The sequence below is a fragment of the Alternaria alternata genome (genome assembly GCF_001642055.1).
Source record: "Alternaria alternata strain SRC1lrK2f unplaced genomic scaffold CC77scaffold_13, whole genome shotgun sequence".
Classification (NCBI taxonomy): Eukaryota; Fungi; Ascomycota; class Dothideomycetes; order Pleosporales; family Pleosporaceae; genus Alternaria; species Alternaria alternata.
In genome coordinates, this window is record NW_017306202.1 from 239468 (window position 1) to 253380 (window position 13913).

A 13913-nucleotide genomic window follows, 5' to 3' on the forward strand; every position below is an offset into this window, starting at 1 on the left:
GACAGCAGTCTTCACCTCCGAGGTCTGGAAATAGTCATCCGTGTGTGGCTGGGCCAAGGAAACACAGTTGTTCATGATGAAAGTCGGTATCACAGTACCGTGAAGCAGGTGGATACAGTTGGTTTAGTAACACGCGCTATGAAAAGCAATTGGATAAATGTGAGCTGGAGAAGTATGGGGTGCGGGATAGTGGTTGGAGAGTGTGGGTCAGAACGGCTGTTGCGCGGGGAAATTAAAGCTTAGCTATACGGCGTGTTGAGTGGCACCGCGCAACTGCCAAGGGAACTATACACGGACGCCATCTTGCGTGTTTGCAGATGCAGGCGTCAGTATGCAGCCAGGGCGAAGTATATCGCGGATTGTCAAAGAAGGATCCGTGGTAAGCCTTCGAAAAGTGCGCTGGCGTACGTACTCAGAATGTACAACCGTTATCCTGCATTTGTTGCCCACAGGCACCGGACGTTTTTCTAAATTTAGTAATAGGTTTTTTCTTGAAAGAAAGACCAAGTACTGCTGCCACTGTACAGAGCAACACCCGAATGTATTGTTACCATGCTGAAACTTGACTACGGCGCAATGCTAGCAGACCAAATGAGCGCAACGCTAGTGTGGCCGCGAGTCCACCCCACCATGTTACTTCAATATGCCACGCATAACAACATCGCTCATCCGCAAGGCGCGCGCGATAGACGCTCTTCTTCCTGCTCTTCTTGCGCCGTGTCGCGAACTGCAGGCCGCCCAGAACGAGCTGCGATGGCTCCGCGAACACGTCGAGAAAGTCGCGAAAGCGCGTCGCGCCAAAGGAGACACAATAGCTAAGGCTTCTTTGCTACGACAGTTGGTCAGAGAAAGAGCCGCTGGAAAGCCACTACAGTATCTGTTAGGCACGGAGTACTTTGGTGACCTGGAGATACGCTGTAGGCCTGGTGTCTTGATCCCAAGGTACAGCATACTACGACTTCGAAGGGATCCATGCCTGACAATGCGAACAGAGCAGATACAGCCGCGTCAGTCACACATATCGCCAGTCTCCTACGGAATGCGCAAAGTCTCCCTCCAGAAATACGCGTACTTGATCTTTGCACCGGCACCGGCTGTATACCCCTCCTCTTCCACCACGAGATATCCTCGGCGTCGAATAACATAAACCTACGTGTTCTGGGTGTCGACATCTCGGAGAAGGCCCTGCGTCTTGCGAGACACAACCTTCAAAGACTACGCAAGACGCGACAACTTCAAGACAATGGGACATGGGACTTCCTACAAGCCGACATCATGGTCAATCCCTTCTCAGATCAGACTGAAGGCGTCTTGTCGCTAACAGCTGCCCTCAACTTCAAGAAAATGCCATCTTTCTGGGATATTCTCATTTCGAACCCGCCGTACATCTCGCCATCCGCCTTCTGGAAAACGACCACGCGCTCAGTCCGCGGTTTCGAACCGAAGCTCGCGCTAGTACCTCCCCACAAGCTCAAGCAGACAGACATAGAGCAAGGCGATGCCTTTTACCCGCGGCTGCTTGATATTGCCAGAGATGTGGAAGCCAAAGTTGTCCTGCTTGAAGTTGCCGACCTGGAGCAAGCGCTTCGCGTAGCACAGCATGCACGCAATCTAGACATCTTCGACGGCGTTGAGATATGGCGGGAACAACCCGATGCTAGTGGCGACGCTGAGAGTGAACAAGACTTTGCAGTTATTGGCCAAGGCAACGCCCGATCCGTCCTCTGCTGGCGTGATCGTGGGGCATACTGGCTTGGCAAGATTGCGCCCTTGGCTTCATCAAACGAAGATGCGGATCGCCTCTTTCGAAGCTCATTCGTCAAAATGAGGGACGCAGAAGAAAAGGCTAGAGAGGTCATCAACAAGAAACGGTCGGAACCACGGTTTGATATGGAAATCGTCTCTGGGGCTGAACACAGTGCTACCCCTCTTCGCCGATGGCCTGATAATAGGCGAATGTCGGATCACTCGAAGACCAGATGAGCAAAGTGCAAGTCAAGCGTCTTTTCCTCCTCAGCGTCTGTGGACCGAGGTACTGTCTTCTCTAGATTGAGCGGATCTCAATCTGCCTATCTCCATGTCGACCCCGAGCGTCAAATCAACAAGGATGTCAACGAACCCTTCGACTTCAAGCACCACTCGCAGCTATACTCTGAACAAGTGACATGCGATACTCGTGGTTCATCGTGGTCGATGCGCCAGGACTTCCACCTCCCACATCATTACATATCAGACTTCCACCAGCACATTGTTGAGCTACTAGATGGCCTATTAGAACTGCTCGATGAACCGCAACTTCAATTCCCGATTTAGTTCCTGGAGCACAGTTTGAGAGTGTTGTCAGGACCTTAGGAATTCATGCCCTTATGATGACGAAAGGCCCCTGAACCAATTGGGTCTGTAAGATCAACTGGCGTTTGAACAGGCAGAGACCAGTCCGAAATACGCTTCTCTTTTCTGGATGGTGCCTGACACTAAAAGGTATCCTAAATGTGTCCACCATAATTTCCTTCCATATAAACATAGAGCAGAAGACCTTGCATCCACCTATGCCGAAGTCCACATCCATCCGGGAAGCAACATGCTAGAACGCATACGGCAGGGAAATGCAGGTCGGTATCGCGACAAACAGGCCACCCGGCAACGACTATCGCTGGGTCATAGCAATGACACCCATGCATAAACAGACCAAGGCAAAAACTCTCAAGCCGCCACCAACATTTGCGCACTATCGCTCCGTATTGTACATCTTCAGCGCAATAGGTCTCCCAAGTCTTGTAGTCTGCAAGTCATGCCAATCTTCGAGACACATATCACGCCATCGCATCTCTTTCTTCCAAATGCCCGATGGTCTTCTTCGGGAAGAAATAAGCCACGGTGTATGCGGCAAAGGATGCACATGTTGGTATCGCTGTCGCCAGACCGCCTTGCAATGTCGTCGCCTGGACATTCGCGACAAGATACATACAAACAACGGCTACCGCGATGGTCAACAAGACAAATCTGTGCTCTTTCGTCAGTTTATACACTTGAGGCTCTGCAGTTGGTCTTACAGATGGTGATTGGCCACACGATGGCAGTGGATGATCAAGTACGTTCCAATTGATACGGACCACACTCCAAAGACCCTATCATCTCGTATGAGCGCCATTTTGCTTGCAAAGAACATGGCCAGAACATATGCTACTCACATCCAGGACGATCCGGGGCTGATGGCACCGTCATTGCGCATCATAAGCCACAAGACGCTGGTAACGCCCATGGAGGGACCAATCAGTAGACTGGAATAAGCGATAATGCGATCTGCGAACAGGACGATGGCCGCCGTACATAGGCCTACCAGTGCTTCAGGGGCATGGTACTGGCCGTAGGCGATTTGGTGCGGCGGGCGTGGCTCATCCAAGGCGGTTGCCGGTATCACCATAAGCGAGAGGGCGAATGCGAAGACTAGCCAATCAGAAGCAAGCGCACGTGTTGCACATCTGCGAGACGCTGGGTCGGAAATAGGCCAGAGCACGTGGTACATACTCTCTTTAAGAGCGTTTCCCATGTCTCTGTATCAGATGGGCCCTATGGAACTGTAGTGTTGCGTGGTCTATCTGACTGCTTGGGTTAAGGAACGAATAAAGTGAGAGTATACTTAGCACCAAAGTTAACCGGAGTATCGAAATGCTATGATGGTTGAAAAGCACTTGTCTAGTCGGAAGAATGATAGTAACCATAGCAGAGCCTCTGAAGCTGGTTATATCGAGCAGCGGAGCCTCAGAGTATCAAACGTTAGTTCGCAAAGTTGCAAAGCAGGCAACAAGGCGTCAGTTGCATGGGGTAAGATCCTAGTAGTGGGTCAACGTCGCATGCAAGCCACAGCAGATTCCTGGCCCCCAACCATTTACGCCAGAGTATGTCTAGGTACGCGCGCCCAGTCAAGTCATCAAATGGATTTTCCGGTATGTATATGCTAGGGCAACAGTCGGTGCAGATCCTGTCCGTGGTCGCTCATGTTAAAATCGAAAGCAACTCGAACTCTATTGGTGGGTCGACACCAAGCTGTTCTCATATCTTGACATTGTAATGGGAAGTGCATAGCCACGAAATGTCGGAGAGTCAGGATGACAGCCGACCACTCTGCTAGCCAAGCAGATTTCGTTTCTTGGCTGTTTATCTGTTGCACTTGTCGAAGGTAATCATAATTTCTTGAAGTTACTACAAAAAAGGCAACTTCGAAACTTGCGTACTCTAAGCGACCGTTGCCGAAACAACGAGCGGCAAAGCGATAAGCTTGTATATGGCGAAGGCGCACGCGAATATCGGATGCGAGAAACCTTTGGTCCACAGTAAGAGCTTCTCTTGATGTTGGCTTGTATTCACACAGGACTGCATGCTATCTCTCGAGTGTAAAATTGGAAAGACACTTTTCTGGACCAATAATTGCGCACTAGTATACTGTGGTAGCATCTTGTAGTAGAGTTGCATCATCGCCTATACATACGTCCCTGCTACATATGAATTTTGTCTGTACCAATGGGTCAGCTAACCAACAGAGAACAATCTGAAAGATTTTCTCAAAAGGGAGGTACGGGTTTTCATTACAGACTCGGGTGCGGTGGCAACTTTGAACAGGTTACTAGAATTAAAACAGTGTGTTCCTTTGACTCGATCTTTAAGTAGCATTTCTTTTCTACACCGATGTCCATGTATCCAGACCCGTAACGAAAAGCGGATACATGCCCCACTAAATGAGAATACCCGCTCCAACATATAAATGGTTGCTGTCCAGTATTCCAAAAACGAAAAATAGCCCCTATAACTCCTCGCTGTATGTACGAAAACCACGAATTTTCCTTGGAAGTACCAAATGGCCTCAACACCTACACATAACATTCCAGCCAGCTGAGCTGAGTTGCGTGTTTGCCTGTCTATATTTCCTCAGCGTTCTCTGGACACTCATGCAGAGAAGTGACCACCAGCAGAATCTTGGCCAGGATTCGCCTGCTCGTAATTGAAGTGCTTGACAAAGCGGTAGTATGCCGAAGCAAGGAGTGCACCAAGTATAGGGCCAATCCAGTATATCCAGTGGTAGCTGACAAACGTTCGTGAAGCAACAGCAGGACCAAAACTACGCGCAGGGTTAAGTGATCCGCCCGTGAAGTAAACGCCTGTACAGTGTTAACTCCTTGAACCGGAAATGTTGCTCTACTTGAGTAAGAGGTAGGACGTACCACCCATCATGGCTACAAAAAGCGCTAGGCCAATACCGATTGGCGCAATGAATGTAGATTTGCTCTTCTCGGCGGCTAGCATCAGAACGACGAACACGAGCTCGGCGGTCATGAACATCTCAATAAAGACACCTTGGGCGATGGAGGTACCGCCAGATAGTGAAGTGTTGACAACACCGATATCTCCTGGAAACATGCATTCGACGAGTCCACCGGCGCACATGCATGCGAGTAGTTGAGCGGGAAAGAGAAAGAGTGACCGTATAAAGGGAAGTTGACCGGCAACCACCATACCAATCGTTACCTGGAACATGTCAGTATCATCTACCTTCCTCTCGTATGTACGAGTGAAAGAGTACGTACCGCAGGGTTGAACAATCCTCCGCTGATCCGAAAGAAAGCCCAAACATTTACCAACAAACTGAAGCCATACACCAAGGCTGTGAAGATATTCTGCTGACTGCTCGTACCGCCGTTGAGAATCGAACGATCACTGGCTTGATTGGTGATCATGAGTTGACCAGAAAAAGCAAAGAAGAGGAACATGAAGGTGCCGACAAACTCTCCACTGGCTGCTACAATGTGGCCCTCAAGACTGCTGAGATGCTTCTTGGGTTCAGGAGCGGGTACGTCGTAATCTGATTCATTGCGTGGGAGCGGACTACTGTTACCGTTTTGGCTCCGGGAACGCCGGCGTGGTGGAGGCTTTGGCTCGCGGTAGGTGGACATGCGCGGCATTGTCGATTGGAGATTTAGGAAGAGGGTTTGAGGAGGGAAAGGTCTTGATTTCGACAGGAAGCTGTGTAAGACAGATGGTAGAAGATATCGACGAAAAAAATGTCCATACTAAATGGACGGATACACCGTGGCTGGGGAACGCGTCCTAACGACGATCTAAAAGCAACTAACGGCCGCCGTTGTGCTATAGCGGTCAATCAATCAGGTTGACGAGATCTTAGTGTTAGCCAACGACACGGAGACGGAGGCATGACGATTGTGACGGAAGATGCGCGTCAAGGGTCCACATATAGTCTGAACCACTAAGTGTCGGGATCGCCGTTCATGAATGGCGAACTCCAACAAAGGCTGACTGAAGACGTGTCCTTGTAAAGAAAGCACCTGTTGTGATAGGGTTTCAGTATTCTGTGGGGCAAGAATATGCCGTTGCACACGGCTGAAGCCTCCGCCCGCCTGACGTTGGTGGCTGGTTTTACATGTCATGACACGATGATCGGTGATTGGTACTAGGGGCATGCTTGTCTGACGGCCGAGTTCTTGACAGTCGGAACTGGAATCGCAAAAAGACACTACGAGGTTGTCGGCGGCCCGCGGGAGCTAAAAAAGTCAAGAGGCTTGAGGAATGGTCCGCATCCCGATGTGATTCTGTGGGTGCAGCACGTCTATTTGAGTATTGACAGATTCGCACGCGTATGACAGCGCAGTACCGTAGTAGTATATACAGAGATTTCAGGGCTTACCTGCTTTTCTTACCCTGAACCTGGAAGATCTGTCGTTTCCTCCGATCTTCCCAACGTGCCCAGCCAGAATCAACCAGGTCTTCTTGTATCACAAGATCTCTTACACGCAGTGTTCTCAAGACCCGGGTTTCGAGAGCCCACTCTATCCAGCCAGCTCTCCGCAGATATGTTGTGAAGGCGAACCAAGCCAGGGCGAAGATAGCTCCGGCAGCACATCCGACCACAACTTGTTTTGGTGTATGATAGCTCAAATATATCCTGCTTGCAGCTACAGCTCCTGCACAAGCCAATGCTAGGAGTGAAAGGAGGAAACGGCCACCCAGTGAGAAGGGCGTGTGGGTATCCGTCGGGTGGGGAACGTGTCGGAAGAGGAGAAACAGGCCTAAGGTAACGGAGAAGAAGGATACGAACTGGGCGTGTGAGGAAGGCATTCCGTAGCCCTTTCCATGCATCTCTGTCTAGTATTAGCACTACGCTTGAATAGTGTCCTTTTCTCGACTTACCCCGCGGCCGCTCTTCCTTGATGTATCTCTTCAGAACCCAGTTGAGCGCTTCGCACGCCATCTGGCCGGCAAACATGAGGAAGATCTCAATCTCGCGGTTGGACCATATCAGCGTCGCATAGACGACGCACAGTCCCTGGGGCACGAGAGCAAGCCATGCGCAGAGGTAGGAGATGCGGTCTGCGGGATTCTGGGAGCATTAGCTGAGCTCTTGCTGTCAGCACAATGAACAAACATAATGGACATGCGTCAGCGACAGTGACGCAAGCGGTGGAGCCTCCATAGCGACTTCACGTGGGAGGTGAAGCTTCCAGGGCTGTCAAGAGTGAAGGATGCACATGCAGTAGCCATGACGGCGCATTCCCGGCAATACCCTGTCGGCCTTGGCGCGGCGCATGCGAGATACCTCGGTGGGCCATTGGCTGCGTTCCAGTGCCAGTTGCGACGACCTAGTTCTTGACAGCATCTGTGGAATCTGAGTGATAGCAATCCAGCGTCTGACTCACCATGGGCCTCTTTAAGGGGTCCTTTGCCTTTACGCGCTACCGATAGAAGACAGTCGCCACGCCCTTTGATACTTCGTTGCGACCGCATTCGACTTATCTCCGCCCTCTCTCCGCTGTCGCCACATCCTTATACAACTCACTCGACGGGCGATACACAATCCCCCGAGAAATTACCACCATAACAGTTTCACTATGGAAGACGAGCGCGCCGAAGAGCTCAGCACGCTGCAGTCCATCTACCCGGAGTTGGTTATCAGCGATAGCGACCCCTACTCTGCCACTCTTGAACTGCTCGTGGCGCCTACCAAGCCTTTGCCTATTACCTTCGAGCCACAGCAAGATGTCGAACGACTTCCGTATCTACCCCCACTACGTCTCGAAATTATCCTACCCGCCGAGTATCCCGAACAAACACCGCCCGTAGTGAGGTTGTCTACGTCGCCATCGTGGCTAGGCGAGGACCTCCAGGCTACACTCACAGCAGAAGCAAAGATGTTATGGGATGAGTACGGCGGAGGTAGCATTCTATTCGCCTATATTACCTCTTTACAAGAACAAGCCGAAAATGCCTTTGGTCTGGAGGGGCTTACGCTACCCTCCTCTATGCGGAAGGAGCTCGTAGATTATAGTCGCCGGATGAAGAAGGAGCTGTTCGATAAAGATACATTCGACTGCGAAGTCTGTCTCGAGCCAAAGAAGGGGTCTGCCTGCTACCGCATGGCCCGCTGCAGCCATGTCTTTTGCATCAATTGCCTCCAAGACTACTACAACAACTGTATAAAGGAGGGGGACGTCAACAACGTCAAGTGTATGTCCACCGAATGTGGTAGTAGTGGGAAGAAGAAGGACCGGCTGTTGTCGCCCAAGGAGCTGCTACAGATCCCTATAGCACGCGATCAAGTCGAGCGATACGCCAAGATCAAGCGGAAGAAAAAGATTGAATCTGACCCTAGCATCGTGTTTTGTCCACGCACATGGTGTCAAGGTGCCATGCGAACTACCAAATACCCCAAGATTACCGATGTAACTCAGATGGACGATTCGGATTCTGAAGCAGACGACGAGAGTCCAGCTCAGCAACAGGAAACCAACACTGAGCCTGGCCCAGAGAAGCGTGGAATTGGCGTACGAGGTATGGATCGGTTACAGGTTTGCGAAGATTGCACACTCGCTTTCTGTGTTGTCTGCTTAGCGTCATGGCACGGAGATTTCGTACGCTGCGAGCCACGCGATGCTACACAACTGACCGAGGAGGACCAAGCATCGCTCAACTTTATCATGAAGAACACCACACCCTGCCCGTACTGCTCTGTACCGTGCCAGAAAAGCATGGGATGTAACCACATGGTGAGTAATGTGCCTGCACGAGCTACAAGTGAACACATACTGACTCTGTACACCTATATTTAGACCTGCGCGCAATGCAAGTCGCATTTTTGTTATCTTTGCTCCGCGTGGCTCAACCCAGATCACCCATACGCGCATTTCAACGACCCCAAGAACAAGAACTGCTTCATGCGCCTCATGGACGGGGCCGAAGGCGACATGGGAAACGGCGCTGTGCAGTTTGGTGGTAGGAGAGGGGCTGAGCAAGCGGCGGAGTTCTGGGAGCAAGAAGCCCTGCGTATACAGATGCTAGAATTTGATGAATTCATACGATAGCTTGAATGGGTGAGTAATAGACAAGCACTTGCTGGAACGTAAGGCTAATGATAAAAATAAGAAATCAAACCCTATCCTTCCTGAACCATTGATGAATGCGAGTACCTACGCTTGCTGGACAACTCGCACTTGACTGCAATGCGTCGTGCATTTTTAGAGGTGCTAGACTCCTACCAAAGAGCTTTAACAGATTGCTCAGCATCTCGGAAACTCACGAGGACATTCAGGGTAGACTTTGCACATACCCCTTTGGCAGCTCTCTCCTCGAGGACCTATTACATTATTATTATTACAGCTTCGTGCATAGAAACCTATATACTGCAGATCGGCCAATCTTCTACACCGACACCCATCTCTCACTCCTTAAGCCAAAGGCTTTGCGCCAGCCAGCTGCCCCGATCCAGCGATTACGACATCGCTCAATGGTTTGTCACCCTGCCCAGTCCTTGTCGCCTCAATCTTCTTTACTACATCCATACCATCAAGGACTTCACCGAAAACGACGTGCTTGCGATCAAGATGCGGTGTGGAAGCGGTCAGGATGAAGAATTGCGAGCCGTTGGTGTTTGGGCTGTGGGATGGTTAGCGATATCTTAATGATCAGCCGGTCATGTAGCTTACCCTGAGTTTGCCATGCTCAAAAGACCGGGATGCGTATGCTTGAGCTCGAAGTTTTCGTCGTCGAACGAATCGCCTCCAAAGATGCTCGCGCTGCCGGTACCATCTCCGTTCATGAAGTCACCACCCTGGATCATGAAGTTCGGGATAACTCTGTGGAAAGTGCTGCCCTTGTATCCGCCACGGTTGGATTCGCCAGTGCAGAACTGCCTGAAGTTCTCTGAAGTGGCTGGCACGACATCGAGGAACAACTCCATCTGGATGCGCCCAATCGGCTGGCCTCCAATCGCAATGTCGAAGTACACAATCGGGTTATCGGGTGACCTGCGCGCCTTCACTGTCGCACCTTCTCCGGCCACTGGGATGTTTTGTTGTGTCGGCGTATTTGAGGCTGCGGGCTGTGATGGACGCGCCATCTCGGTCGATTGGCCGTCATTCTTCTCTTTGCTGCCGCAAATACCCATTGCAAAGGATTTGACTGTAAACGCTCCTTGTAATGTTGTTACTATTTGTTTGCGCAACAAAAATGATGTGCGCAGGGAAGTTTGAAGATCAGAGATCCCAAAGTTGGGATGACGATGATCGCATCAGGCCGCTACGGGAGAGCTAGCGGCATCTAGACTATGCAAGTACACAAGGGAAACAAGGTTGAGGCGATGACTTCATCGGTGAGATGTTTGCTTTTTAGTATGCAGGAAGATCTGTGCAGGTGCAAGCCGATGAATCAGGCACGTGTGGTAGTCGGTACGGGTGCGATTTCCTACAAAGCTGCGCGTGCGTGGCACCCACGGACGCGTACTACACCGCCATGCCCAACCTGACTACGTGTCTCTCCTTATACTACTGTTGATACAGTGTAGAACACGATGGTATCCTGGATAACGCTGTGGATATTCGCCGCCGCTCCAACACCCTCAGCCAACTTGGCCTTGTCGGTAGCGAGATTGAAGTTTTTCGCAGCTGCCGCACTGAAGGTATCGTGATCGAACTCCAACAATGCCAGACTGGCGATGACAATAGCCGAGAAGCCGTTTGCCTTGAACACGGGCTCTTTTTCGCGAAGATGCTTGGTAGCATTCGGGATGCTGACATCCACTATGCATAAAGTTAGGACTCTGTCCGTGCTGGAAAGATTGTGACAACCAACCAGTCGCTACCACCGTATCAATGAATTTGATCGTATCCTCCACGCTAAATGGCGGCAGAGCAAGAGTCGCACGTCGGAAACCTTCCCGGTTCACAGTGTGGATTTTTGCTACGCCAGCAAGCACCTCTTTGCCTTCAACGATGGCTGTCTCAAAAGAGCCACCCTGGAAGGCTTGCACTGTGGCATCGAGCTCGAGAACAGCGTTATGGATGTTGATCACCGACTGAGTCACATCTTGTGCTGTGGGCAGGACCTGTGGAACTGGCGAACAGAATGCGATGGTTGAAAGAAACAGGAGGGAGAGTGAGAAGTGCATGGTGTCGTCGGATATCTTGCTGTGATAGTGATCTGACACGATACCAAGCCAAAGAACAATACACGAGTCAAAATAATGCGGGGACGAAAAAGCAATCAATCCATATTGGAGCTTCCTATTATACAAGTTCCTGGTGATATTCATCTGGAGCCGAGGCACATCACGACATGCCGATCTGGCGTCGAAAAGAGCAACTAGTCACTTAGCTACGGAAACTAGGTTCAGCGGGTGTGCAGATCACCGGGTATCACGCCGCAAACTGGAGTAATTACTATGTATATTGAACTAGATCGTAAGGCTCTCTTGCTCGACATATTCATTGATTGGTTGTAAGACAGAAACAAGTATATTACGTTCTAACCGCATAGTAAATCGATCACAACACTAACCGCTCACCACTACCCCAACTCCGGCTCCACACTCAGTGCTCTAGAATCTCCTTAGCAACTCTTTCTCCACTTCGGATAGCGCCGTCCATGTACCCAGTCCAGTACGGGCTCGTCTCCGTACCAGCAAAATGCAACCCATCGACCTTTGCTCTTAACGCGCTTCCGTGCTGTGTGAGCACATTGGGTGGAGCAACCGCTACTGGACCTCCTCTGGACCATTCCTCCAAGTCCCAGCGCTGTAGCACAAACTCAGTCACGTTTGTCGCGCTGTCCCCGAAGTACCTTTTGTAATCAGCCAGAAGCTTCTCCTCGCATTGCGCCGGGGTCAGTTTATCCAGAGCACGCATTTCGTCGCCGAGAATGAAGCCTAGAATTGCGCCGAAAGAGGTGTCCTCGGGGGTGCTGTCGAAGGTTACTTTGGTGGAGCCATAGTCAGAAAAGACTTGTGCGCTCAGATTATCGTGGCGCCAAAAGGGAGTGGTGTAGATTGGAATGCCTTTCCCAATCGAGGGCATCTTCATCTCTTGGTTGAGCTGGTTGCGGCTGGTGGGAAGTGATGGTGAGAAGGTGATTTGACGCAGCAGCGGAGGTGCCATAGCTAGTACGACCTCCTTCGCATGTACCATTCCCGCTCGAGAAACGACTTTGTAACCATGGGCTGTCTTGGTGATAGCTGATACAGCGGCATTGAGGGCGATATGCTCACTGCCGACTTTCTTCGCTAGGGTTTCCGGAATGAGACCGGTTCCGCCCACTACCCGTTTCTCTTGAGCACCGTCCTTGATGGCGATCAATCTGTCTAGGGTTCCGACAGTTGTTTCGTTTCCAGCGGCTGCAATATATGCGACGACATATAACAAGGAGAGTTCGCGTGGTTCTGCAGCAAATATGGCCTTGCATGCTGTGGTCAATACAAGAGAGGTGTCCGAGAGGGTTGCTTGCTGATCGATAAATTGCTGGAAAGTCATGCTGTCCAGCTCTTTAGCCTTGGGATGTGACCATGGGGCACTCGTATTGAGCTCAGCTGCCCATGCATTCAGTTGCCCCTGTGCACCAGCGACTTCAACAAGAGACGACTGTTCGATTGGCGGTGCACCACCGAGTGCTGGGTCCGGTGTATAGGTAAGGCGGGTACTGTTGCGCCACAAGATGGTTTTCCCTTCGGCGTATGTATCAAAAGTCTCCAGTCCTAGGTCAGAGATCATTTGTAGGACTTTATCCTGTGTCGGACCAACGAATTCGGCGCCTACTTCGGTGACACCGCCATTCTTCAGAGGGTGGTTGTACACTTTGCCGCCGACACGGTCTCTGGCTTCAAGCACGACGACAGACTTGCCACCGTGAAGGAGCTCTCGCGCTGCCGTAAGACCAGAAAGACCAGCGCCGATGATTGCAACGTCCACTGATTCGGGTGCAGCAGTTGCTAAAGTGTAACTGGAGAAGTAGGCAGAAAGAAAGAGGAGTACAGCTCTCCTCCCGAAACGAGGGGAGACGAAACGGTTGCTCATATTTGCAGTGATAGAGTTGTGAAGACGAGATGGAAGCTGATCTGTTTGTTGATGGAAATCTCACTACCGAAGAGCAGCCTGCTCATATATACTGACTATTGCATGGCCTTAGGTATGTAGACAACTGCGCCTCAAGATCTGATCCTGGTCGTGGAAGGAGGTGAGCGTCCGAACCCGACCAGAAGGGCCGTTGTCAAATGGTGTTCAACACATGGCCATCTGTATGTGACCTGTCAGCAGCCAGGGTACTACCCAGCTTACGAAGGCATATCCGAATTGGGTTGTTCGCAAGGTGAGCTCAAAGTAGCAAGCGGTCAACAGGACTGGTCCAATCAGTACTGAAACATCTAAACTACACTCAATTCGATGTAAATAGCAAATGTAGGCTTTTACCGTGGTATCCTACAATTTGTCGGCTTCGGGTTGCTGGTGGTTCCCGAAGCCGAAAATGTACATCTGCCGCTGGCTATTATCTCGAACCTTCAGCTATGGCGGAATTTTGGGAAACGCCGAAATACCTGCGAAAGCCTCTGATCTCATCACTGCTTGAAATTCCGAAGAAAATAA

The 13913-nt window shown here is 50.8% G+C and overlaps 8 protein-coding genes across 8 annotated transcripts; 2 read left to right on the forward strand and 6 right to left on the reverse strand.

Moving 5' to 3' along the window:
- Positions 1-643: 643 nt before the first annotated feature.
- Positions 644-1983, forward strand: CC77DRAFT_938544 (S-adenosyl-L-methionine-dependent methyltransferase; the record flags this gene model as incomplete). The annotated part of the gene is made up of 2 exons (XM_018534620.1): positions 644-942; positions 993-1983. 2 exons carry the CDS (start codon positions 644-646, stop codon positions 1981-1983), a joined length of 1290 nt encoding a protein of 429 aa, XP_018384672.1.
- Positions 1984-2691: 708 nt separating this feature from the next.
- On the reverse strand, positions 2692-3725 carry CC77DRAFT_154577 (hypothetical protein). Its single transcript, XM_018530325.1, has 3 exons — positions 3192-3725; positions 3054-3128; positions 2692-3003 (listed from the first exon to the last, which is right to left on the reverse strand). Exons 1-3 carry the CDS (start codon positions 3548-3550, stop codon positions 2814-2816), a joined length of 624 nt encoding a protein of 207 aa, XP_018384673.1. The 5' UTR covers positions 3551-3725; the 3' UTR covers positions 2692-2813.
- A 1219-nt stretch (positions 3726-4944) lies between these two features.
- Positions 4945-5948, reverse strand: CC77DRAFT_938152 (aquaporin; the record flags this gene model as incomplete). Its single annotated transcript, XM_018534591.1, has 3 exons — positions 4945-5156; positions 5220-5523; positions 5583-5948. The coding sequence occupies 3 exons, from the start codon at positions 5946-5948 to the stop codon at positions 4945-4947; spliced, it is 882 nt and encodes a 293-aa protein (XP_018384674.1).
- Positions 5949-6693: 745 nt separating this feature from the next.
- On the reverse strand, positions 6694-7483 carry CC77DRAFT_938524 (PAP2-domain-containing protein; the record flags this gene model as incomplete). The annotated part of the gene is made up of 3 exons (XM_018534616.1): positions 6694-7151; positions 7201-7390; positions 7436-7483. The coding sequence occupies 3 exons, from the start codon at positions 7481-7483 to the stop codon at positions 6694-6696; spliced, it is 696 nt and encodes a 231-aa protein (XP_018384675.1).
- Positions 7484-7587: 104 nt separating this feature from the next.
- CC77DRAFT_154566 (RING finger protein-like protein) lies at positions 7588-9711 on the forward strand. The gene is made up of 3 exons (XM_018530324.1): positions 7588-9053; positions 9117-9377; positions 9430-9711. The coding sequence occupies exons 1-2, from the start codon at positions 7899-7901 to the stop codon at positions 9366-9368; spliced, it is 1407 nt and encodes a 468-aa protein (XP_018384676.1). The 5' UTR covers positions 7588-7898; the 3' UTR covers positions 9369-9377; positions 9430-9711.
- Positions 9635-10694, reverse strand: CC77DRAFT_991339 (hypothetical protein). Its single transcript, XM_018536346.1, has 2 exons — positions 9990-10694; positions 9635-9939 (listed from the first exon to the last, which is right to left on the reverse strand). Exons 1-2 carry the CDS (start codon positions 10448-10450, stop codon positions 9732-9734), a joined length of 669 nt encoding a protein of 222 aa, XP_018384677.1. The 5' UTR covers positions 10451-10694; the 3' UTR covers positions 9635-9731.
- An 80-nt stretch (positions 10695-10774) lies between these two features.
- CC77DRAFT_1095769 (hypothetical protein) lies at positions 10775-11449 on the reverse strand (the record flags this gene model as incomplete). The annotated part of the gene is made up of 2 exons (XM_018529808.1): positions 10775-11081; positions 11134-11449. 2 exons carry the CDS (start codon positions 11447-11449, stop codon positions 10822-10824), a joined length of 576 nt encoding a protein of 191 aa, XP_018384678.1. The 3' UTR covers positions 10775-10821.
- Positions 11450-11838: 389 nt separating this feature from the next.
- Positions 11839-12858, reverse strand: CC77DRAFT_1021419 (hypothetical protein). Its single transcript, XM_018525260.1, has one exon. The coding sequence runs from the start codon at positions 12804-12806 to the stop codon at positions 11871-11873; it is 936 nt and encodes a 311-aa protein (XP_018384679.1). The 5' UTR covers positions 12807-12858; the 3' UTR covers positions 11839-11870.
- Between the last annotated feature and the right edge of the window lie 1055 nt (positions 12859-13913).